Genomic DNA, 25,261 nt, shown 5'->3' with positions numbered 1-25,261 from the left:
ACAAAAAGCAGTTATTTCAACCACCATTTAAGGATCTACACATAACCTGGAAACCAAACTGAATGTAGTGAAATTGTCCACGCTATGTGTGGGCAGTGGAAATAATGTAGAGCTTCTCTTAATGATCTTTGCTTCCTTCAAGAGCTTCAGTTGATTTAGACTTGGCCTCTTTCTCTTTGGTATAAACACGATGACGCCTTTCCCTCCCATAGATAACCCAGAAGATCAATGAGAGCATAACTGAGGTAGAGACCATCACTAGCCCTAGATAGATCCATCTACTGTATCGCCGTAGGCCGGGACAATGATCCCTGTATATTTCACCGAACGTTTCGCGCACGAATGCACAGTTTTGAAGATCAACCAGGAAAGGAGCATAATTATACAAGGCAAAGCCCATGTTTACTCCAGTTATCATCTGGTTGTAGAATGTAGGGGTCAAACGCCCTGTTGTGGAACATATCCCAGCTGCTGAAACCTGGCAGACATAGCTACTCCAAACCTAGAAGAATCAAATGTATGTGTTAAAAGTACATGTATAAGGGCATTTTGGGTGTGTTTTTGATGGGCTTAAAAGTATGTTTAACATTCAAAAAGTCAATTTGAAGAAAAAAAGTATCCGTTTGATAAAAAAAATTAAAAGCGCTTTTAAGAGTTTAAAAAGCCAAAAAATGACTAAAACACATTTTTGTCAAAAGCTTAAAAATGAAGCTTTTGTCAAAAAGCGTTTTTTGACTTAAAAGCTCTATTTCTCAAACACAATCTCAGACATGCTCTAAGACATCCAACAACAACCAGCAGTTAAAACAAGAAGTCAAAATTTAGTCCAAGAGATAGCTCGAGATAATGCACTTGTGTCAAACACTAAATAAGGCAAGAGATGAAGATGCAGTCCAAGATATAGTTCCAAGTTTCAAAGATGACTTTAGTTCAAAATTTTTCAGATTAAATGATTAAATTTACTCTCTTTTTTCATCTTAAGTTTTTGGAACAAAGTGGTGATTTAACATAGTATCAAAGTCAAAAGTCCTGAATTTGAACCTTAACTTTACAGTTTACCTTCTATTTCAATTAAATATTCTACGGCTTAAACTTTTGGAATAAGTTGATGATTCAACACCGTTGCAAAACTTGCTGGAGGGCAGGGGATTGCCTTCATCCAAACTTAGAAGAACACTCGTTTATCTAATTGTAATAGTTTGAATTGTAAAGTTCAAATTCTGAGATCATCATTTGTAATCTTGTCCTTTGTAACTTATAAATACATAATTTACTACACGGTTTGGTCATCTTGGCCAACACCATTCTTTCAAAAACATTTTCAGAAAGTACTAAGGCTCCAAATGCTTCGCAAAATCGTTCCATATTGTAAAAGTAATTGAAAATGACGCCATGTGAATACATGGACGAAGACTAATTTCAGAAAAGAATTTGCATGCTATCCTTATTTATCAAAACATGTTGCTAGGTTCTTACCTCTGATGCATTGATCAAATTAACTTCACCAGAAGTGCAAGGTCGATCCGTGAAGTCAGGATCATATGGGTTGCAGAGGATGGGCACCAATGGACCAGACTGATTGATATACATTTGTTTGAAGCCGGGGGCGAAATTTAAGTTAGAGACATTGGTGATGACCTGGTTGATCAAATCGACAAGTTCTGAAGTGACTTCTTTGCTCCGCAACAACGTTTCTTGTGCAGTTGCATTGTCCACGCATGGCAGTATATCATCTAAAGCAGAATGAGAAGTAGGGTTTTGAACCCATTCATCCATTGCAACACAAGTGTCCGCAGCCACACTAGTAGGTCAAAAAAAAAAAAAAATCAGCTTCTTGGTTAAAAGATTGCAAGCAAAAGAACAAAGTTCCTGAGGAAAAAGCAGGACTTTCTTCTTCTTTTAAGGAGAAAAAAGAATTAAAAAGAAAAACACATTAAGCTTGCACTTAGAATAAACATGCTTATTAGCACAAGAGTCGAACTACATTTTAAATTTTTTAAACAGTTGAGTCATCATAAGCACAAAACTGGATTTGAAAAACTTAGCACTTTGAGCAAATGAGATTATGAAATTTCTTTTCATTGCCAAGATGCTAACTTCTCTCACAAAGTATAGATGCTAACTTCTACTGTAAGAAATAATAGATAGTTATCCTTAATAAGATATATGTGTATGCTGCAAGCTTTATGTGATAGCTTTAAACAACTAAGAAAACAAGATCCATTTTCTTTCTATTAATTGCTTTAAAAGATTATAGTGATATAGAAAGATGATGAATCTACAGAATACTGCATAACAACATAATTCTATGCCCATAATGTCATGGCTTTGCTGGCAATCTTTGTCAGCCAGCCCATCAGTCTCCACTATGATGAATATACCTAACTTACTACTATAACTAATCTGCCATCAGTTTATAATAAATTTAACAATTCTAGGTTTAGTACAATGTGCTAAAAAAACAGTGCATGCAAAAAGCATATAAATAAAACGATGCTGAGAATAGATTGAAAAGAACAGCTCCCTTATTGTCCTGATGAATAAATATATTGGGATACGGCAGAAAATTATAATTATGTCAAAGAGAATTTTGAGGGATGTTCACTACAGAACAAATCTCACAAAATTCAACAAAAGCTTTGGAAGTCAGGATAATTGCATGTTCCAAATAAGACCTAAAACTTAGAACCAGTAGAGAACTTCAGTCTTGGGAAAATGATTTTTCAGTAAGCATCTACTTTTGGAAAAGAAAACTGCACTACACAGCAATCTAGAGCCAAAACTCATATACTTTTCCCATCTACAAATGTAACATCTGAGTGCATTTTCACTCTTACGAGAGATGGAGTGTCTTTACAGATCATTTTCACTATAAGAAAGCTACAAATGTTGCACATTATTACAAAACTTACTTATGAAGAAGAAGGAATGTGCCACAAAGAATAAATGTCCCTGTAACAAGTATCCATCCAGCGATCACCAGGCTGCAACAATTCATACAAAACCATTCCATTAGAAAAGATCCTAACTAAATGCAGAAATGGTTGGAACTATATAGAATGAGGAATACCATAAAAGGAAAAAGCATACCGTACATAATTAACTCACTCACATGTACACGAGAGATTGCATGCCAAAGACTGAAAATACTGAAGCAAAGGAACGGAATACAAAAATGAATTAGTACCTCTATTGAAAGTGTTAAAATTTAGGAAGTTAAAAATACGTGGAATCTTAATAAGGTTACTGAAGGGGCTTACAACATCCAAGAAATGTCAAGAGAAGCATAATAGCGGCGACTATGATAAGTGCCAGTCTCCTGCATGAACAACAACATATTCATTTTATAACCAAGACACCTCTCAGAAGAACAGAATAGAAAAGGCAAGCCTAAATAATCCTTTCTTACACAGAATCCAAAAGATCATGTATGTCATCTGAATTCTCCATTGTTCGGTCAGCAAGGGTACTAGCAGAAGAATTAATCTTTGTTTCAATCAGGTCAATATCAGTTTGAACATTAGAAGGTAGAAAAACTTCATCCACTCCAAGCTGCTTAGCTGCGCCAAGATAATCTGATATATTCCTTAGCTTCAAAACTGTGAAATCTGCCTGATTCACAACATACTCCAATGTATTTGTTGTACTACTATGAAACCTCCCTTGACCAGTATATAAAACAACACATCCAACACTGTTACCAGAGAACAAAACATCAGTTTATGACGAAATTTCAACTTAACACAGGGGACAGAGAGAGAGAGTGAAATATGTACATGGCTGCAATTGTGAAGATTATGAGGAAGATAAGAGAAAGTGCATAAGCCGTCCCGGAATAGCCATAAGGCTCCCTTTTAACACAGAAATAACAGATAGAGATGAGACATATGCACAGTCCAAAAGCCAGGAACCAGACTGCAGCGATGACAAACAAGGGAACTGCAGTAAAACCCACCGACTGCGTTCAAAGAATAGAGAAGGAAGTAAGTTAAGAAAAGGAATAAAGCAGTTCAAATACATCTGAATACCAATTTAAGAACAAATAAGATGTACATTAATAAAACATTATATTAAAGTTACACCAACATTGAAACAAAAGAAACTAAAAGGAGAGATTTGTGTGAGGATCATTAAAAATCACTCCCATCCAAAGGAAACAAATTGATAATAAGATAATTCATTACAATCATTGAAATGCATATGAGAGCACGACCTCAATGAAAATGTGAAAGCAATAAGAAGCTAAACAGTATTGATGAAAGTTCAGCTGATAAAGACTCAAGCAAATCGAAGTGATAAAGACAAAGGTTAAGTTTAAGAGTTAGCACACTGTTAAGGTTCTATCATCTTGTACTTCATTCCGAATAAACTTCTGTAACATATTTCATGTTAATAATGAATACCAACTCTCCAAAAATTGGCGTGGAGAGCTTACGATATTTTTATAATTGTTTAATTACATTTACATAGTATCAAAGCATTAGAAAGACAAATGACTCCTTTAGCCACAATGTCAAGTCCCTCTTCTTCGTCCACCTCTTCCACCACTACTACTGCTCAAAGTGCCCCATGTCTGCTATCACCTCTTCACCATCATCTCCCTCATCTTGTTTCTCTTAAATTAACCAAGGACAACCATCTCCTTTGGAAAGCACAAGTTGTTTCTTACCTACGTGGGCAGCTCTGCCCACTGTTTGGTTATGCTGATGAGTATCTAGCACCGCCACATCAAATATGCCATTTATATTTGGCGGCGAGTTACGTATGTTCATCCTCAACATCCACATTTTTTTGCAAATCACCTAAAGCTCTATACGGTTTGAAGCAGGCCCCAAGAGCTTGGTATTCGAGCCTATGTGACAAACTATGTGCTCTTGGTTTTGTTAATTCAAAGGCCGACACCTCTCTGTTCATTTTTCAGACAATCCCAGCTGGTTATTTTCTTCCTTGTGTATGTTGATGGCATTATTATTACTGATTCTGATGACACTGCCATCTCTTCTGTCATTAAATCTATTGGAATGGAATTTACTGTCAAAGATTTGGGACACCTTCACTATTTTTTAGGTGTTGAAGCACACTTTATTTCCGGAGGCTTATTTTTGTCTCAACAAAGATATGTTCTTAATTTGCTTCAACGTTAACACACCAACATGATGTTAAACCACCACTTATCCTAAAAGCTTAAGTTTATAGAAAGAGATAAATTTAATCACTTAATCATTATTTTAACACTCCCCCTCACGTGTGGGTTTAAACTCCCTCTTAATAGGTGAGGCCCAACATATGGGGGGGGTTATTTGACGGAATCAAGGTTCGAACTCAGGATGTTTGGCTTTGATACCATATTAAATCACCACTTATCCCAAAAACTTAAGCTTATAGGAAAAGATAAATTTAATCACTTAATCATTACTTTAACACATCAACATGATGCTTGCAAAATCTGTGCCTTCGCCCATGTCATCTAGCCACAAACTCTCTCTCTTTGATGGGGACACGTCTAAGGACATCTCACCATATTGAAGCACAGTTGGGGCTCTATTCTATATGGCATCTATCTATTCCTCACAAGACCTGATATCTCATTTGCGGTTAATAACGTGTGTCAGTTTATGCACAAACCTACTAACATCCATTGGAAGGCAGTAAAACGCATCCAACATTATCTAAAGTTCTTAATCAATCATGGTTTGTTCATTCAGCCAAGCTCTTCTTTTCACTTATTTGCATATTCAGATTGTCTCACCCCAATTTTGTAAGGTTTAAGTTATGGAAATAGTCTCATTGGCAACAAGTGGGTATGATCCCAAATTGGCCAAGCTTCGAATTTTAGGTTCATTCGGTGCTTGTATGAGCAACAAATCAAGCACCTGAGCTTTACTTGTGCTTTAGCATGGAACAATATTCATTTGATTGTAGTGTGTATATGGTTTAATCTCAAGATATTAAAAAAAAAAAAAAAAAAAAAAAGCCATGAAATCAATCTCATTGAATGCTGCCAGATACATACTAATACTAGGAATTTGTCATTTACTACCTTATTATTTATCACATTTAAAAGTAACAAATACTTATTATGGCAACAGTTGAGAGTTATAAGAATTTTACTAAATGGCATAAATTGCAATATCTTCACTTAAATGCACATGCACAACAGTTACAGACAATTTAACATGATTTACCACAAACCCCACCCACCAAACCACAATGTCAGCTGCCCGAAAAGTAGGATGTCATGATTGGTAAAAAAAACACTTACAGCCCAATAATGGTGGTCACTGATATTCCATCCTCTGGTGTATTTTTTGAACCCATCAAGAGGGTCTTTTCTTTGGGTTCTCTCTGAGGCCAACACAAATGATGGGTTCTCAACAGGTGCACTGAAGGGTCCCTCCACAAGAGACCTCGAGGGCCCCCATGATGAGTGCTCCACACCATAACTTCCCTCATTTTCCCACCCTGGAAAAGAAAGTAAAATTTGCAAGGAAAGAGCATCAATGTGGTAGAAATAAAAAAAAAAAAAAAAAAAAGGAAAAAGTTTTGGCCCTGTTGCTTGGTGTTTGAGAAAAAGAAATGAGGAAAAGAGAAGTAGAAATCTTGTAGAAAGACTGTGATTTCTTCTCTCTTCTTACATTTTCTCAGCGAGCAACCAAACAGAAAACACGTACAGTGCAGAGGAGTACCTGAAGTGGGTGGCGCTTGGAGGGGTGGAAAGTGAGAATCGCCGTGTGAAAACGAAAATGCTGTAGCAGAGAAAAGGATGAGAAAGATGGAAAGCAGAGACATTATGAGAGAGAGAGGGCTGTGCTCGCTCACTGGTGTTTGAGAGACAGAAAGAGAGTTAACCGTTGGAAATGAGGAGCCGAGGAGGGAAGTGAGAGCTAGCTACTTCCAGTTGCCTCGCACCACTTTGTGATGGAATTACCCTTTTTGCGTTTTTACTTTTTAGCCCACTTTCCTTCTTTTTTTTTTTTTTGGCGGGGCCAAACTATTTGGTGCACATTGATGACAATATTAATGATCCAACATCATCAAGGCCACAAGACAAGAGAACAAGAAAAGGAAAATCTTTGATTTTTTTTTTTTTTTTTAAAAAAAGGAAAATCTTTCCTATTTATTTATTTATTTATTTTGACATGTCCGCACAAAAGGAGAATGAGAATTCGAATTAGTGATCACTGCTTTATTATGCGTGGTCCTAGTCAATTGAGCTACTCATTGAGGGGCAATCCTCCCTAATTTTGAACACATTGCATTTTTGAAATTTTAGAAATACTATAATCTTAAATTTTCAATTTATTCAATTCAATCTTTTTCACTAGATCAAAATTAGTCCAACAAACTACATTTGATTAACAAGTATTTTATTTTCTAAATTAGGGTTTTTCTATAAGTATGTTATGTTGTAACCCTGAATTATTAATCGTAAAATATAACCGCACTCTTCTGTGAACGTAGACACTCTATCGAACCACGTAAACATGTGTCTTGATTCTCTCTTGCTCTTTTTATTTTCAATTTCATATTATTCATTATTATTGTGTAGAGTAACAACATCTACCATAAAATGCAACCATACAAAGAAATTTGCATAGCCTATTTTCATTTTGAAGGAGAGGCCATTGGGTTATTATGGTTACAAGAAGAAAAAGAATAATTAGAAGAAGATCCAATCATCAAGTATGAAGTTGGCAACACACCACAATGGAGTGTATGGAAAACCCCTAGCATCTTGCAAATTGCAATTGATACCCTTTATGTCCCCTATAATCAACACCTATTAGATTTTTAACTACTTGTAAGGCTCAGCTACTTCACCGCTAGAGAATCCAAGCAACGCCCATTCGCGGGCTAGGGACATACATCTCAAAATTCTCATGGAGAAATTTACTAATGATTCGAGGGGACTCATGTAGGACTCAATAAATACTCATCTAAGAAGAATGCTTACACTCCATATTAAGCCTAATCAATATGTGATTCGACGGGTTTGAAGCCACTATGACTTCTCCAACAAACTCTAGAAGACCCTATAAAGCTCTATATATGTGTATATAAGGCCTAAAGTACACAATTTCACTATTTTACACATTATCACTAATACTTTCATTAACAATGAAATCCCTTGCTCCCCCCCCCCTCTACTGATTTGAGTGTCAAAGTTCCTCCTATCCTCTAGGGTGGGTGGGCATTTGACGTCTTCTACCTTTCTTACAGATGGAGCTCCTCCCTCAAAAGTGGCCTGAAGCCGCTGTGTTGATTTGTACACTAACAATACCCAAATTTAAATTGAATTTAGATTGAACATAATGAGGTGTCCATATTACATACAATACGAGCAATTCATGAGAGAGGGTTTGCTGGTTGGTCATGATCGATATTGTGTGTGAATATTGTATGTCACCTCCTCATGAGATCAAAGGAAACAACATAAATTTTTTACACCGTCTTTGGTAGAAGTGGGAGAGAGGGAGGCGAAGAAGAAAGGCATGACAGTGAGGGTGTTATTTGGTAGGACCGTAGGAAGAAAGGGAAAGATAAATGCTTGATTGTTAATGCTTTTTTTTTAAAAAAAAAAAAAAAATTTAAAAATACTTTGATATGACATTTTAGTGAAAATAATTTTCAGTATTTTGTGTTTTAGGTTGCTTGTTAACGTTTTTATTTCAAAAAATAGAAAATAAAAGTGAAAAGTAAAAAATAAAAATAATGTTTTAATTTACCACACGACCTACCATCCAAACTGCCTTAACAGCTCCCCGAGGCCGGGCGGGTATGAGTTGGTTGCACAAACTTAACATTTCTCTTATTCTATTGCATGCATTGCTTTTCTTGTTGCCGTAATTCTTGGATTATGCTTGCTATTTTTGTGTGTGTGTTTTTATTTATTTATTTTTGTTTAAATTGTTAGTTTAAGCCCTGAGAAAAGCTCATATAGAGAGATGAATGCTAGCAAAGCAAAACTCGACAAGACTAAAAGCTCTTCTAAGACTTGTTTTCAATTCTTTGTTAGAAACATTACGAGATGTTTAAGGATTGGTCAATACCATTTGGGAAATATGTTTTACAAATGGCATTATTTTAAGATGAAATCTAATAAAATGGTAATTTTTTTTTTTTAACATGTTCATACAAGGGGAGGGGAAAAGATTCGAACTAGTAATTATTACTTCATGAGGCGTGATTCACAGCCGATTGAACTACTCCTTGTAGACAATAAAATGGTAATTTGAGATGTACTTATATATTTTTTATAAATTTTGTCTATACATGAATAGGAACCCAATAATGAAAAAAAAAAAAAAAAAAAATTGTTTGAAAAAGCTTAGGGGGGGCATTTCGGTCAAGTGCTCAATGGTAAAGGGGGGGGGGTCCCAAAAGTTTGTCAGATTAGAGCTCGTTGCCCAAGATATTACTCCTTTTGGTGATCTTTTTGACTTAAGTGAAAAGCCATTCAGACCTTGAACCGTAATTTCAGGCAATTTTCCCTGTCTTCCGGTGGTTCCGGCCATTACACAATAATTGAAGGGATAAAATAAATCTATGGCCATTACTAATTTTTGTGGGTTTTTTTTTTTTTTTTTTTAAAGATAAAAATAATTTAGAGCAATGCATATACTATTTAGGTTACTAATTTTTATAATAAATTTTATCTTTTTTAAATCAAATATTCTATTTATTTTTTCTAAAGAATCTATATATAAGTATAGACAGGGCACGTGGAAAAGTTAAGGTTTCCAAAGATTTTGGCAGAGGCATGTACTTGTGCTTTCTTATCTTTATATATTCAAGCTTCACTAGTCACTACGAATTATGATCATCTCTATTTTATTTGAACTAAATAATATCCCGTTAGTTATAATAGAATATATTTTTGTCTTCTATATTTGACAAAAATATGGAAGACAAAAATATCAAGTTCAAATAAAATAGAGATAATCTTGTTCTAGTCACTACGCGGAGTCCTTGTAAGCTTTCAAAGACTTTTCAAATGGGTCAATTCAACGCCGCCTATTTTGATGAAATGAGTTATGTGGGCCAGGTTGGATCAACCCAATACAACATATTTGACAAATGAGTTATGTCATGTCACTTATATATTTAAATAGGTTGGGCTAGGGTTGATGAGTCTTGATCTGTTTAGGCGCTAAAGAAGTCGTGTTAGGTTAATCCTTTGAAGGCCGATGAATTGTCCCAAACTGAACACGCCAACTCGAATTGCCGGCCACTATTCATCAAAAGAAAAACTCTCTCATTATGTTAAAGTAAGAGGAATTTAAATTTATTTATTTTCGGTAAAAGCAAATTGTGCCATTAAAAAGTAATTTCACTACAAATATTTTTGTAACATACCTTTGAGAAATACAATTTAGAGTTTCACTATTTTGGATTCAACAAAGAAGAGAGATTTTTGCCAGGTTAAAAGGGGGCTTACATTAGGCTTACATTACACCACTTTCTTTGTGTTTTTAGTTACTGATTCGTGAACTCACGGTCTCACCTGTAAAATTGTAAATTTTACAACTATAGCGGGTCAACTAGGCTAGGCAAATCAACCCTTAAGAGTTTTTGAGTGGCATAGGCCTTGTTTGGCAACTATTTTCATCAATTCATTATTATTCATACACTATTTTCTCAACAAAAAAAAAAAAATCAACATATGTTGTATACAGAATTAAATTCAGGATCCCAAGAGAAACATAAAAGAGTAGAAAATAAATAAATTACACAAGATACAAAGATTTAAGTGATCCGGCATAAAAAACCTATATCCATTGACAGAGACGATCAGAAAGAAATTCACTATCAAAAGATGGGGTACAAATTAATTAAAGAGTACTAGAGAGAAAATACTCAAAGCCCAAAGCCACACACACACACAACCAGAATTTCATTCTCACATAAAAGATAAAAATAACAAAAAAGAACAAAACTAATATAAGAAAAACTATTTTTTTCTCTAAGTGCAATAAGACAAACACCGTAAAAAAACTAAGAGCCTATTTGAAATTGCGTTTGAGAAATAGAGCTTTTAAGTTAAAAAACGTGTGCTTCATTTTTAAGCTTTGCTAAAAGTGCGTTTTGGCATTTTTAGAGTAAAAAAGTAAAAAAAGTACTTTTAAAATTTTTTTACTAAACATAGCTACTTTTGTTTGGCACCACTTTTTAAGTATTAAAAGTATTTTTTTAAACTTTCTAATGCAATCTTAAACAAGCACCAATACTCTCTTTCACTCGGTGCTCTCTTCATGCTGTGCAACTTTCATTTTATAAGGAGCAAAGTTGGTTGGTCTACATATACCAATCCCAATCCCAATCCCAATCCCAATAGGAATAAAATCGCGTAGGAGAGAAAACCATCAATTGGGTCCAATAAGAGAACTCCAAGATTGCATAAGACAAAAGACCTGGTCGGCCCCACATGAAAGACATAAGAAATCAAGTCACTCGCAACAACATCAAAGCATTTTTATTTTTTTATTTTTTATATTATATCATTTACTTTTTATTACTATTTAGATAAAATAAATAAATCATTTTCGTCCCTCCTTCCATCTACCTACCTTAGTAACATTTTTTTTTCTTCCAATTTCTTGAAAAAAGTAACTCTATGAATATATTGGTAGGTTAGTTACATGGGTTCTGTTGGATATATTTACGTCCATATGAGTGTTATGTGGTAGAATATGGGTGAAAAGTTGAGCAGTAAAATTTGATAAATAAATTTAATAATTTAATAAAAGATAATTTAAGTGTAAAGTGAAATACTACGTCAATTTATAAGGAGTATGACGTCGAGTGCCACGTTGGAATCAACAGTAATGGGGTTTTCTATATACGTTTTTCGTGGCACGAGGCCAGGGTGTGAACTTACAACTTTGAAATATATTTTGAGGAGTTTGAGTCAAAACTGGGTTTTATTAAGAGGCGGACTCGTCAATTTTTCAAATGAATAATGATTCTACCTTTGTGACTGAAGGTGTGAACAATCGAAAATGGTAACCAAAGTCTCTTTAAGATCAGTCTAGTGACAATATGGTCGGCGACTCACTTTCAAAATACATAACCCAATTAATACGAAATACTAGTAAAGCAATATTCATAATTATTTTCATCATGGGTCGTCGTCAAAAAGCAAAAATACAAGAGCAAGATTTCAATATATATATATATATATATATGAGTATGACCAAGATGTTTTGTGATTCTTCCAACATGCATCTATGGTCGTAAATGTTCGTGATTCATCCAACATGCATCTATGATATATGGACGTGAAACTTTGATAATTGGCCTAAAACACACGGCCGAGGAAGATCCAATTTTTTAATTAAAATTGTATTTAAAATGGTCTAAATGAAAAAATGGAAACAAAGACCTGATATCATTTGATCGTCATCATGAACAAATCCAAAATCTTTTGGGGGTGAGTCAGTTTCTAGCTCATGTTACACATTTTGATTCTCTAGAAAAATGTATAAATAGACAAATGTGACTGTGCTTTCGTTACCTAATGAAGGAACAAAATCTTTCGTGGGCCCAAGATGCAAATAATTATTGTACAAGAGCAAGATTGGAATCTAATTTATTTGTAAAAGTCCATACAAAAACAGAGAAAAATAAAACGCGTACAAATTATGACCAAGAAAAATACTATATATGGTTAATTAGTCTCCCACTTTAATTTTCTTGATGTTTATTGGTCATCAAGGACACAGATATTCGTGGTTCATCCAACACCTACCTTAATGCTCGAGAGGGCAACCACTAAAGTAATTTCCTCGTATTCACCCTGAAGTTTCCCTCTTCGATCTTTAACTCCAAGTTTCCGACCCATTATAAAAGAGTGCCTCATCCTGTTTCCCTCACAGTAGTCAATAGAGAAGGCTTGAAGTAGTAGACATACTTCTCTCTCTTCCAAACACATTTCTCTCTCACTCCCTAAACCTCGGACCATCTCATCAGAGTTAAAAGCCATGGAACCAGCAAAATCTAGTTATGGCCAAGAATGGGTCATACAGATAAGTCGAGCCCTAGAAGAAGCCCTACAAGACAACGTTGATGAAGGCCTTCCCGTGAGCATCTTCAGCGTACCCAAAACCCTAATATCTCTCAAGCCAGATGCATACACTCCACAGCTAATAGCCCTTGGCCCATACCATCACCAGCGGCCTGAACTCTTCGAAATGGAGCACCACAAACTCACTTCAGCTAAAAGAGTGCAAAAGAATCTCCAACAAATCAAATTCTGCCACTTGGTCAACCATATTGCACAAAGTGATAGCATTGTTCGCGCATGCTACCACCGGTTCTTGGAGTTCGACCAGGAAACACTCGCGTGGATATTCGCCATCGATGCTTCCTTCTTGTTGGAGTATCTCCAAACCTACTCTCCCAAAATGGAAGAAGGCTCGCTTATGCGAATCTCTTCTAAGATGGCACATTTGATCGACTATACAAGGAGGAAAACCGCACACCACACCATCCTCAGAGATGTTATTAAGTTGGAAAACCAAATCCCTCTCTTTTTACTCAGAGAAGTCCACAGTTTTTATCCGGGTAAAGATCATGACGAAGTATTTGCCACCATGCTGATTGGTTTTTGCAAAGATCTATCCCCCATCAAGTACACTAATTACCAATGTTTTAGAGAAGAATGCTTCGAGAGAACCCATTTGCTACAACTTCTCTACCACATGGTTGCGCCAAAGCTTCAACTTGAACCTGATTGCAGTGAGCAGGAGAAGCCCAAAGAGGACGTAGAGATTGGATGGTTTAGAAAACCCATGAAATCATTCTTGACAACACTACTTTATATTAACTTGGCCCCGCTCCGCCTTCTCGGTAAAATTTGCAAGTCAAAAGCAATGAAGCTTCTGATTACACTACCATTTACAATCCTCTTGTATGTTTTGCATCTTGGAAACAAGGATGATATAAACAATATCATATCATCCGCAGGAGATGTGGCGGAAGAGGCGGAAAGCGCATCTCGGAAGACGGAAGACGAATTAAGTCCTTTGGTCGAAGAGATTGCAATCCCAAGCGTGACACAGCTTCATAAAATTGGTGTCAAATTTCGTCCAGCAAAGGGTGGCTTGGAATCCATAAATTTCGACAAGTCTTGTGGTAAATTTTACCTTCCGGTTATTCATTTGGATGATAACTCGGAAGTTGTGCTGAGGAACCTCGTTGCCTACGAGGCATGTATTGCGCCCCAGATGATGGTTTTTACACGTTACACGGAATTGATGAATGGGATAATTGATGATGAGGAGGATGTGAGGATTCTTCGAGAGGCAGGGATCATCTTGAACCGCCTCAAAAGCGATGGAGAAGTGGCAACGCTATGGAATGGCATGACGAAGTCTGTGCGGGCAACGAAAGTTCCAATTCTGGACAAGGCCATTGAAGGTGCAAATACTTATTACTCGAAGAGTTGGAAGGTGAGGATGAACGTGACAATGAAGAAGTATGTCTTTGCTTCATGGCCATGTCTTACGTTTTTAGCAGCAAACATTCTGATATTGATGTCTACTCTTGAGGCTGCTTGCTCCATGTACAATTGCTCCAAAATTTTCAAGGCTCTATGAGTAGTGTCTTTGGTATGGAGTTTGATTTTCAGTTTTCTAGTTTAATTTGTAAGTCTTTCGTGTAAACGAAGGACAAGACAAAAAGTTCTTCCAACTCGCAACAAGTTCTACTTTTCTAAGTCTTTGTCGTACTTGTTTTTTCTTTTGGCATGAGTGATCATGCTAATTGGAAATATTCTATCTAATACGAAAGTCAAGTAATGCTACAAAATTTTGATTTAGGGTTGTAAAACAATTCTTCTCTGCTTAATTAAGTGGTTGCATGGACACTACTACGTTGTTCAAAAGATTAACAAAACTAAGAGTAAAGGGGCAGAATATATACATTATTAATTATCAAAGGAAAGGTCCTAATATTATGGCATTAAAGTAATATTTTAATTGAATATTTTAGGTATTGAGTCTCACTTATTGAAGAAAAGTTTAAGTGAATGAGGGGAGTGTCGTTATATTAATTAAATGATTAAGCTTTGACATAAATAATACATTATAAGGGAATGCTAGATGTTCTCCTTGTATTCTTATTGTGTTTTTCGGGTTCCAAGTAGATATTATTTTTTTTTAAAAATAGTCTTTATTTTTCTGATCTAAGTTTTAGAAAATAATATTCACCTCGAACAAAGAAAACGCCTAGCATTTCTTCCCTATATTATATATTCATCACTCAATAAAATTTTATTAGAAAAAAGAAGAAGAGAGAGACATGCAACATGCAGCAGGAGAACAAATTAAGTTGCGCGGGAGTGATATTAAGATCCACTAAACGGGTCGAATTAGTGTCCAATTCCTCTAATTAAGGATGAATTGGTGATAGAAGGCAGCAATGGGAACTCCAACAAAAGGTCCAACCCAAAAAATCCACTGAAACATTTCATAAAAAGATAATGATGAGAGTCACAGCGAATCCGATAGGAGCAACCTTATCATGATACTATACAAGGTTAATTTCTACCAATTAAACTGCCAATACCTTTATTTAACAACAAACAAAATCGACCTTATCATGATTGATGATACTATACAAGCTTGCTACCTAACTTTGAACATTCAATTTGGGGATAACAAATTCTTATGAGAAATGCTATCTATAGAAACTAAACTAGCTAGGCCTTAAAAAGAGGTCGATCCAAAGGCCGCACAAATGCAACTATTTGTTTTAAATAAAATATATTCGGTTTGAACATTCAATTTGGGGATAACAAATTCTTATGAGAAATGCTATCTATAGAAACTAAACTAGCTAGGCCTTAAAAAGAGGTCGATCCAAAGGCCGCACAAATGCAACTATTTGTTTTAAATAAAATATATTCGGATATATATATATTATCATGGATTCTCAAAAGAAATTTTAAATTTTAAATAAATCATGTAAATAGTGAGTCGAGCTCCATCCATTTTGATATAGTTATGCCATTGTCAAAATTTGTTAGTGTGAATTGTATAGTTGATCTAGAAATTAAGGCATTGGCTTCCCAATGTAGCATATGACAGTTTTATGATAAAATATGACACTGAGTTTTCAGGAAGTGAAAATTGACACCCTATGTCTAATTTATGAATGATTAATTTTGACGATAAGCACTTTGATTATTATTTAAAACTCCTTGTGGCATAATGAGATTTATAAGCATAATTACTTAATTAGTTAGTGTGAGGCATTACAACAGTTGAAGACCATAATTGTAGTCTAGTCACAGTTGAAGACTATAATTGAAGTTTAGTCACAGTTAAAGATTATCACATAGTTAGAGTAGAATTCTTCATATTTTTCCAGTACAAAAGATTCGTATTTATAAGAAAATTGGGGTAGATAAGTACCATCAAGCCTATTACAATTAATTCTATAAAAGGTAATTATCTTATAAGGTAAGTATCATACCATATTATACATGGTTCATATTAACAAAGTGAAATAAAAAAGAAAAAATTGTAGAATATAACATTTTTTTTCCTATTCAAACGGAGAAAAGGGAAAAAAAGAAAATGCAAAAAACAAGTCAATTTATAAGGACTATTAGGTAAATAGGGCATTAAAGCACTACTTGTTCTAAAAGCTCAAGTTGATAGAAAATAATGAATTTAATCATTTAATTTATATTTTAACACTTCCTCTCACATGTGAGGTGTGGGCTCAAACTCCCCCTTAAAGTAATGCTACATACACTCCCACTTTCTTGCACCAATTTTTCCACATCAAGTGACTTTTAAAACAATTATTGAATGTAATAAAATAGGTGTAGAGAAGTGAGAGCGTGTGTAGCATTGCTCTAATAATTGGACATGTGAAATATTTAGGCCTCGTTTCTTATGACGTGTATATATATATATATATATATATATATATATATATATATATATATATATATATATATATATTTTCATTAAATCATATTAAACTCTAAATTACAAAAAAAGTCTTGACCAAGTCTTAGAGGTGTCCGAACTGAGTCCCGCAAGGACCCCACTGCAACTCACCCGGGACCCACCCGAACCTCGCCTAAACCCCATCAGGACCCCGTTGGAATCGGCCTGAGACCTTGGCAGGACCCGCTCGAACCTCGCCTAGACCCCATCAAGACCCCGTTGGAATCAGCCCGAGACCCTGGCAGGACCCGCTCAACACCTGACAATGACATTTTCATAATTTAGTGTTTAATATGATTTTGCGTACACACAAAATACTAGAAAATGTTTTCTGCTGAAAATGTTTTTCTGCTAAAAACATTTTTTGACTTGCCTGATTTTCTGTACATGCCAAATACCGAAAAATGTTTTCTAAGAAATCATTTTCAAGGAAAATGTTTTCCGCCGAAAATATTTTTCGACGAGTCCAAGGCAGGTCCTGGGCGAGCCCCGGTAAGTCCCGGCGGGGTCTCGGGCGGGTCCCAATCAAGTCCTGAGCGGGGTCCCGGGCGTGTCCGGTTGGGTCTCAGTCAAGTCCCGAGCGAGTCCTGGCTGAGTCCCAGTCAAGTCCCGGGCGGGTCCCAACAGAGTCTTGGGCAAGTCCCGAGTGGGTTCCGGGCAGGTCCGGTCTAGTCCCGAGTGGGTCCCAGCAGTGGTGGATATAGGCAGGGGCGTGGTAGGGGCGCCCGCTCCTACAAAAATCCTAAAAAAAATTTCTGAGCAGTAGTGTTTTAAGTTTTCTTATGCCTACCCTTCCTCTTCCTTTCATTTTCTTCTTCTTTCTCTTGCCCCTATTGATCTCAGCTCCCTCCTCTTCCTCCTCCTTTTTTCTTCTTATTCTTCTTCTCTTGCACAGCTTCTCTCTTCATCTCTCTCATCCAGTCCTCATGCTTCCCCTCTTTCTTCATTTTTCTCAAACAATTTATTTCTCCTTTCTGGAACTTTCTTTCACTCTCTCAAAAGTCTCATATTTTCTTCCCTCTCTCTCTCTCTGACTCTCTGGAACATGAGAGACCCACTTTCCTTCTTTTTTCAGCCTACCACGTGGACAATAAATTTTTGGCATTTCACCCTTTTTGTTTTTTTTTTGTTGGTTAATTTTAGTCACTTTAATTGGTTCAAACTCTGCCCACTCTAAAAGAAAATAAAAAATATAAAATAAAATAAAATTTCTCCTCTGCCCAATGCTATATATACGGCCACTCTTAAGATGATAAATAAGAAAAATACAATGAATTTATATCAATTAACGTAAATATGTTTTCTAAATGTTAAATAAAATAACTCAAAAATAATTACATACCATTAATAGATAATTAAATATTAAAATTAATTAATTGGACATGTAATATTTTTTCAAGGTGTTTGAAACTTTGAAATAGCGAAACAATTTATATTGGTTTTAGGTAAATTATATTATAATATAATATTATTTTATATTAATTAAATATTAATCTTACATCCCGCCTCTACAATAAGAAAATCTTGGCTCCGCCACTGCCCTGGTCAGGTATCGACGGGGTCCCGGGTGGGTCTTGGGCAGGTCCTAGTGGGGTCCCGGGCAAGTCTCGAGCGGGTCTCGATCAAGTCTTGGGCGGGTCCTGGGCAGGTCCGGACTGGTCCCGGTCAAGTCCTAGCGGGGTTCTGGGTGGGTCTTGGCAGCGTCTGTCGATTTGAGAATGAGATGCTCCAAGTCGGATAAATCATTTTTCAAAAATTAAAAAAGAATTTTCGGTCAAAAGAAAAATATTTTCTGTTGATCACTATTTTATGTCGCACTAAACATCGTAAAATGTGAAAATCATTTTCTGGACACCATTTTACATTGAAAGCCTTAATTAAAATTAGAGGTAAATGACAAACACAAAGTTTAAACTTATCAGAACCTTGACATTGTACCATACTAATAATGTGTTTCAAATGCTTAAGTAGGTAAAAAGAAAAAAATAATTAATTAATTTATATTCTAACGAACAAATGTCAAGATGACCGTGCATCCAGTCAGCTTTACCGTACATGGGATTGTCATGTTTATTGTGAGGTGTGAACCTACAAGTAGGAAGTGTATGATTAGGAATTTTACTCTACAACTTTTCAAAATTCTACCTTCGTGTGGCTGAGGTGTGTAGCTGTGAACCATAGAATTGTTCTTGTGCTTTCGTTACTAATGAAGGAATAATATAGTGTCGTGGGCCCGAGTGCATCTTCTACGGTCTCCAAAAAGAAAACACACAGATTATGACCAAGAAAAAAATTACTCCGACATGGATGTCTTGACGTTTGTTGTTCATCGACGACCAAAATGTTGGTAATTCATGATCATCAAAGACGAACCTTCATGCTAGCTGGAGAGGGCAACAAGATAGTAGGGATTTTTCACGTTGATCCCTCTTCTTATCTTAAAATTGTTTGTCTACTCTTTGTGTCCAATCCATTAATTATAAAAGGGTGCCATCAGCAGACAGTAGAGAAGGCTAGCTTGGATAGAAGCACTACTACTTCTCTCTCCCTAAATCGCGTGACTACATATGTGAGAAGCGGCTTAAAAGCCATGGAACCATCAAAACCTAGTTTTGACCAAGAGTGGGTTATACAGATAAGTCGAGCCCTAGAAGAAGACAACGACGATAATCTGAGCCCTAGTAAATCCTTGTGTCTATTTTATTTTATACTTAATTTGGATGTGGTGATATTAACTGTGGTGACTAGTTTGATAATCTGATTAACCACGTACAACTTGGAGTCTAAAATATAATCATGAATTAAGTTAAAGACTTCAATATTACAACAACACAAAGAATTCTTATTAAAGAATGCAATCAAATACAAATACAAATCTTTGACACTACACAACAACAGAAAGAGAAAACAATATTCATGGAACCGCCACCCATTTGGAGCAATTGTACAAGGAGCAAGCACGCTAGGGTTCATGTCAACATGATCATCCAATATCAATGTCAATGTCAAGGTCCATGTCAGCATCGATCAAAGTTAGTGGTTTTCCATCTAATGCTACAAATTAGAAGATTAGGATGACAGAAGATATGGATTTTTTTTTTTATTATTTATTTTATTTTTTATAACTCTTTCGATAAAGCATTGATATTATGTGCTAGAAGGGACAATATTCGCGTGTCAATTGAGACACACATGGAATATGACAAACAATTAATTTTGACGAAAAAAATGACAAATAGGCTTATTTAAAATTGGGGTAAAACCTATAAAGACTATATTCTTTAAATTATAAAATCAAAGACTAAATTCAAATAAGATAAAAAAACCTAAATACTAAGTATGATTTTTCAGTTTAATTTATTTACTTGGTGTCTATGCAACACCTTTTCTTGTGTTTTAGGATGATTTTATTACCTTTATTTCATAACTTTAGGCGGTATCACTACTATAAATTTGGATCAATTGTATTGGAACAATCAGTTTTTGCCATCAATAATATTATCAATTTTCTCAATAAACGTGAATAAATTTTGTGCATTGAGAACTCGGTTTTTCTTTCACATTTATTGCTTTAGCTACGTCAAAGATAGTAAATAATAATAAAAAAAAGTTGTAAAAGAAAAATGAAACCTTCGATGATTTAACCCAAAAAAAAAAAAAAACCCAAAAAAAGAAAAACAAAATAAAAGAAAATGACCATAATTTCATGGTTTATTAGAGAAATGAAAAGCCTCTACCCTGTGGAACTGGAAGCCACCAACACATTTTTTTCTTATTTTATTTTATTTTTTTAATCTTTTTAAGTGAGTCTTATTTTCAATCAAATGTACTGTTTGGATATGAAAAATTCTAAACAGATAAATATCACAATTTTATGCGGAATTAACAGATATATATCAAAACAAACATTCACCAAAATATGAACAATCACACACAAAGATTTTGGTGACGAAGAGGAAACCTTTTAGAAAACGTTCTAAAAGTAAAACCTCTCCGGGGCAGCCAAACCCAGGAAATCACTATCAAAAGATTATCCAGAGATTACAGACACTAGGAACACTTACAACCCTTTGCAAGACCTTGACTCTGTAAGATCGACAAGCCTCCAACTTGTCTCCTTGCTCACAATCTTCTTCAACGTGATTCTCCTTTATCGGACCCTTCCGATAGACTTCAATTAAGCACACAATCAATACTAACAAAAATCCTTTAAGAGGAATCAATTTGGCTCACAACAAAATAATCACTCAAGCACAGCCTCACACGAACTCTCTGGGGGTGAAAATTCGTGCCTCTCTCTTCTATAATGATGTATATATACCCCCGACAAAACCCTAGACCTAACCCACTTAAAAACACGTTTTTGGGCCTAAAACTTACGGGGGGTCCGGACCCGTTAATGGGCGGTCCGGACACGGCTTTGCGGAGCAAGATTTTAGTTTCTGGAAATGAGGTCCGGACCCGGGGAATTGGGTCCGGACCCGGCCTGTCCAGTCTTCATCAACAGCTCCGATCGATGGGCGTTTGTGGTCCGATTGAGCTGAAATTTTGTAGGGACGTTCATAACACATGAATCTAAATTATGAACGGTGGAGATTGGATTCTGAGCATTCTATATCAGTGTTTGAGCCATGAATAGTAGCATATGCATTTTGGAACTGAATTAAGCCAACACAAGAACTAACAAACTCCCCCTTTGGCAATTCAGTGACAAAACCAAAATGTCGAGCCAATCCCATCATCTCCCCATATTTACTCCCCCTTTTTGTCACAGAATGACAAAAGGTCTTCATGTTTCCTAAAACACTTCACAAAATACATCAAGGCATATGTGGAACAAGAAGACATAAATAAAACTCATGATAAAAAAAATGACGTAGAATGCGTGATTATAAAGAAACATCAGCAAAACTCCCCCTCAATGTATGACTCAATTAACAACAGGAAACTGGAAATGCAAAGCATGTTTCTCCCCTTAAAAGTTAAATGAACACACATGATAACACATCAATGACTCATGTATTGCACAATGAATATCCAAACATGCTCCAAATATGCAAAATATACATGAGACTAGAAATGGCTAGAAACTCATATTGCTTAACCCAAGCCAAGAAAATGTTCCATTCAACCTATGCTTGTGTGGTGTGTGGGTAAGCCATCCAAAGAGAAAAATTTTCAATTTACAAAATGAGGAGAAAGTTTCACCACCATGAGGTTTTGACAAGTATATCAAATCAAAAGTCAAACCTTATCATACTAGGGCCTAGCCACTCTCATCCTATACATTTCTCTTTGTAAAATATTTTGCACAAGTTTGACACAGTGAAATAAATTCCTTTGGAATATGATCTTTTGATTTTATTTGTTTCACTATTTTGTTTATTTTTCTCTTTGAGAAAGTGTCCTTAAACTTTTGGTGTTTATCACAAAAGAGAAAGCAGGAATTTTTAAGCCCTAGGTTCAACTAGCATATGGTCAATTTGAAAAATATGACTAGTCAAAAACCTCATATGGCTACCTAACAGACCTCACAAATAAAGTGAAACAAAACCTCAATTTAAGCTTAACTGTGCACAAGAAATAAAGCATAGGCAAAAAGTACCACATAAGCTCAGACTTTAGGTAACCACAAAAACAAGTTCATTGACACAAATTTTCATCTCATGCATATTAAGAACATTCCAAGACGTAAGGAATTAAATTCATAAAAAGCAACATGAGAAATTAATGAACTATCTCGGTGCATAAGACAAAATAAAGAAAAGAAAGAAAAAACAACCAAAGTAAAATATTTTTGTCTTTTTGTTATTTTTCACAAAAGAAATGCACACAAACAAAATACAATTTCAAAACAAAATAAAACAAAAATGCAATGAAAAACGAAAAACAACATGCTCTAGGATATACAAAGATATGCATGAAAAACAATCCTAGACATGTGGGTGACTCACCTAACATAAGGTGAGATCATCACCACTCCCCCTCAAGGGGTGAATGGTATCATCCTTCCTAACCCAAACTTGAGAAATCTTAGGTCTAGACTTATGACTTTGCTTAAACTTATCTAGCCTAGATAGCACTTCTCTCATCATTATGACCAAACCCTCACTTTCTTTCCTAGGATAGGAATTTTTATTTATATGCACATGAGGTTTCAAATTAAAACAGTGAGGTCGAATGTGACCCACTTTGCCACAGTGATGACATGTAGGGACAAACCTTTGTGAAGGTAATTTCCTAGGAGGATGCATGACTCTAGGTGTAGGGCAAGATGCTTGAGGCTCAATGTAAATTTTCTTACCTTTATTACCTTGAGGAGTCGGAGCAACTACTTGCTTTTCTTCACTTGAAGATTCTTCTACTTTCACTGGTTTAACAAAAACAGTCTTTGAAGTAGAAGCACGGTTAGAAGACAAAGAAGCAGTTTTATCAAATCCTAAGCCAGATCTGTCGCTAGATTGCTTTTGAATATGCAACATTTTATCAAGCTTTTCACTAAAGAATTTACTCAAGTGATTTCTAGATGCAATCAGATCATTTTGAAGGGATTTATTTTTAGCAATTAACACATGATTTTCAGATTTGAGAGTATTGCAAACAACATGTGAATCACTCAAAGATTTCAACAAATTATCCCTTTCAAGCTCAAGATTCTTAAAATCCTTAACAATTTTCAAGTTTGTATTTCTAAGCATAGAAAACTTTTCCATTAAATTGTTAAAGGAGTTTTGAAGATCATTAACCCTATTTGATTCATTATCAGAGGCAGACTGAACATCTGATTGATTAGAATCATCAGAATCATAGGATGCAACAAAAGCCATATAATTAGGAGTTTCTTCCTCATCAGTGTCACTCAATGTAATATTGAAGGCTTTTTGACCTTTTGGCTTATTACTCTTGAGGTTAGCACAATCCTTTTGCACATGACCATAGCCAGAACACTCATAACATTTTTGACCACGTGGGTCTCTTTCATTTCTACCCTGAGTACTCTCTTTTTGTTTTCCAAATTTCTTGGAAATTCTATGTTCATTCTTAAAATACCTTCTAGCTATCAATGCAAGTTCCTCATCATCTGGTGAATCCTCATCAGATAACTCATCAGAGTTCTTCCTAAGAGTTCTAAGGGCAATATCCTTATTTTTCTTAGGTTGAGGCAAGGAAAACTCATAAGTTTGAAGAGCACCAACTAACTCTTCTATCCTCATGGTATTAAGATCAGTGCATGACTCAATAGCAGTTACCTTCATTCTGAATCTTTCAGGGAGGGATCTCATAACTTTTCTAATAAGCTTAGTGTCAGAAACTTTCTTTCCTAGATTTATCATGGAATTTCTAATTTCACTAAGTTTACCAAAAAATTCATTGAATGTCTCATCCTCTAACATTTTAATATCCTCAAATTGAGAAACTAACATTTGAAGTTTTGAAGCTTTAACAAGATTAGTTCCTTCATACGTAGTTTCTAGGATCTCCCATGCATCCTTGGCACTATCACAATTTGAAATTCTGGAGAACTCAGTTTGTGAAATTGCCAAGCATAGAGCATTCATAGCTTTGTCATTCGCCATACGAGTTTGGTTTTCAACATTAGACCATTCAGCTGTCGGCTTATCTGGAGCTTTAAATCCAGATTCAATGACATGCCAAACATCTATAGATTTTAAGAAAAATCTCATACGGGATTTCCAATAGCCATAATTTGATCCATCAAAATTAGGCACAGTGTTAAGGGTTTGAGACATCTTAAACAAGAAACAAAGATCACACTCAGGAATTTAATCCTTCACGGAGTGAACCCGCTCTGATACCAATTGAAAAATTCTAAACAGATAAATATCACAATTTTATGCGGAATTAACAGATATATATCAAAACAAACATTCACCAAAATATGAACAATCACACACAAAGATTTTGGTGACGAAGAGGAAACCTTTTAGAAAACGTTTTAAAAGTAAAACCTCTCCGGGGCAGCCAAACCCAGGAAATCACTATCAAAAGATTATCCAGAGATTACAGACACTAGGAACACTTACAACCCTTTGCAAGACCTTGACTCTGTAAGATCGACAAGCCTCCAACTTGTCTCCTTGCTCACAATCTTCTTCAACGTGATTCTCCTTTATCCGACCCTTCCGATAGACTTCAATTAAGCACACAATCAATACTAACAAAAATCCTTTAAGAGGAATCAATTTGGCTCACAACAAAATAATCACTCAAGCACAGCCTCACACGAACTCTCTGGGGGTGAAAATTCGTGCATTTCTCTTCTATAATGATGTATATAT

At 35.5% G+C, this 25,261-nt stretch overlaps 2 protein-coding genes across 2 annotated transcripts; one reads left to right on the top strand and one right to left on the bottom strand.

Moving 5' to 3' along the window:
* LOC132189835 (uncharacterized) lies at nt 1-6,902 on the bottom strand. Its single transcript, XM_059604643.1, has 9 exons — nt 6,687-6,902; nt 6,263-6,462; nt 3,777-3,958; nt 3,410-3,694; nt 3,261-3,319; nt 3,113-3,149; nt 2,913-2,984; nt 1,477-1,801; nt 1-502 (listed from the first exon to the last, which is right to left on the bottom strand). The coding sequence occupies exons 1-9, from the start codon at nt 6,787-6,789 to the stop codon at nt 119-121; spliced, it is 1,647 nt and encodes a 548-aa protein (XP_059460626.1). The 5' UTR covers nt 6,790-6,902; the 3' UTR covers nt 1-118.
* A 6,078-nt stretch (nt 6,903-12,980) lies between these two features.
* On the top strand, nt 12,981-14,597 carry LOC132189602 (putative UPF0481 protein At3g02645). The gene has a single exon (XM_059604349.1). The coding sequence runs from the start codon at nt 12,981-12,983 to the stop codon at nt 14,595-14,597; it is 1,617 nt and encodes a 538-aa protein (XP_059460332.1).
* The last annotated feature ends 10,664 nt before the right edge of the window (nt 14,598-25,261 follow it).

The sequence above is a fragment of the Corylus avellana genome, chromosome ca8 (genome assembly GCF_901000735.1).
Source record: "Corylus avellana chromosome ca8, CavTom2PMs-1.0".
Classification (NCBI taxonomy): domain Eukaryota; kingdom Viridiplantae; phylum Streptophyta; class Magnoliopsida; order Fagales; family Betulaceae; genus Corylus; species Corylus avellana.
The sequence above is the reverse complement of the archived record's forward strand: the minus strand, read 5'-3'. Positions and strand labels throughout refer to the sequence as shown.

Coding starts and splice junctions, on each gene's coding strand:
- LOC132189835 (XM_059604643.1), bottom strand. CDS start 6,789: ATGTCTCTGCTTTCCATCTTTCTCATCCTTTTCTCTGCTACAGCATTT. Junction 3,320..3,409: donor CATGATCTTTTGGATTCTGT/GTAAGAAAGGAT, acceptor TTGTTCATGCAG/GAGACTGGCACTTATCATAG. Junction 3,150..3,260: donor CTTGACATTTCTTGGATGTT/GTAAGCCCCTTC, acceptor CCTTTGCTTCAG/TATTTTCAGTCTTTGGCATG.
- LOC132189602 (XM_059604349.1), top strand. CDS start 12,981: ATGGAACCAGCAAAATCTAGTTATGGCCAAGAATGGGTCATACAGATA.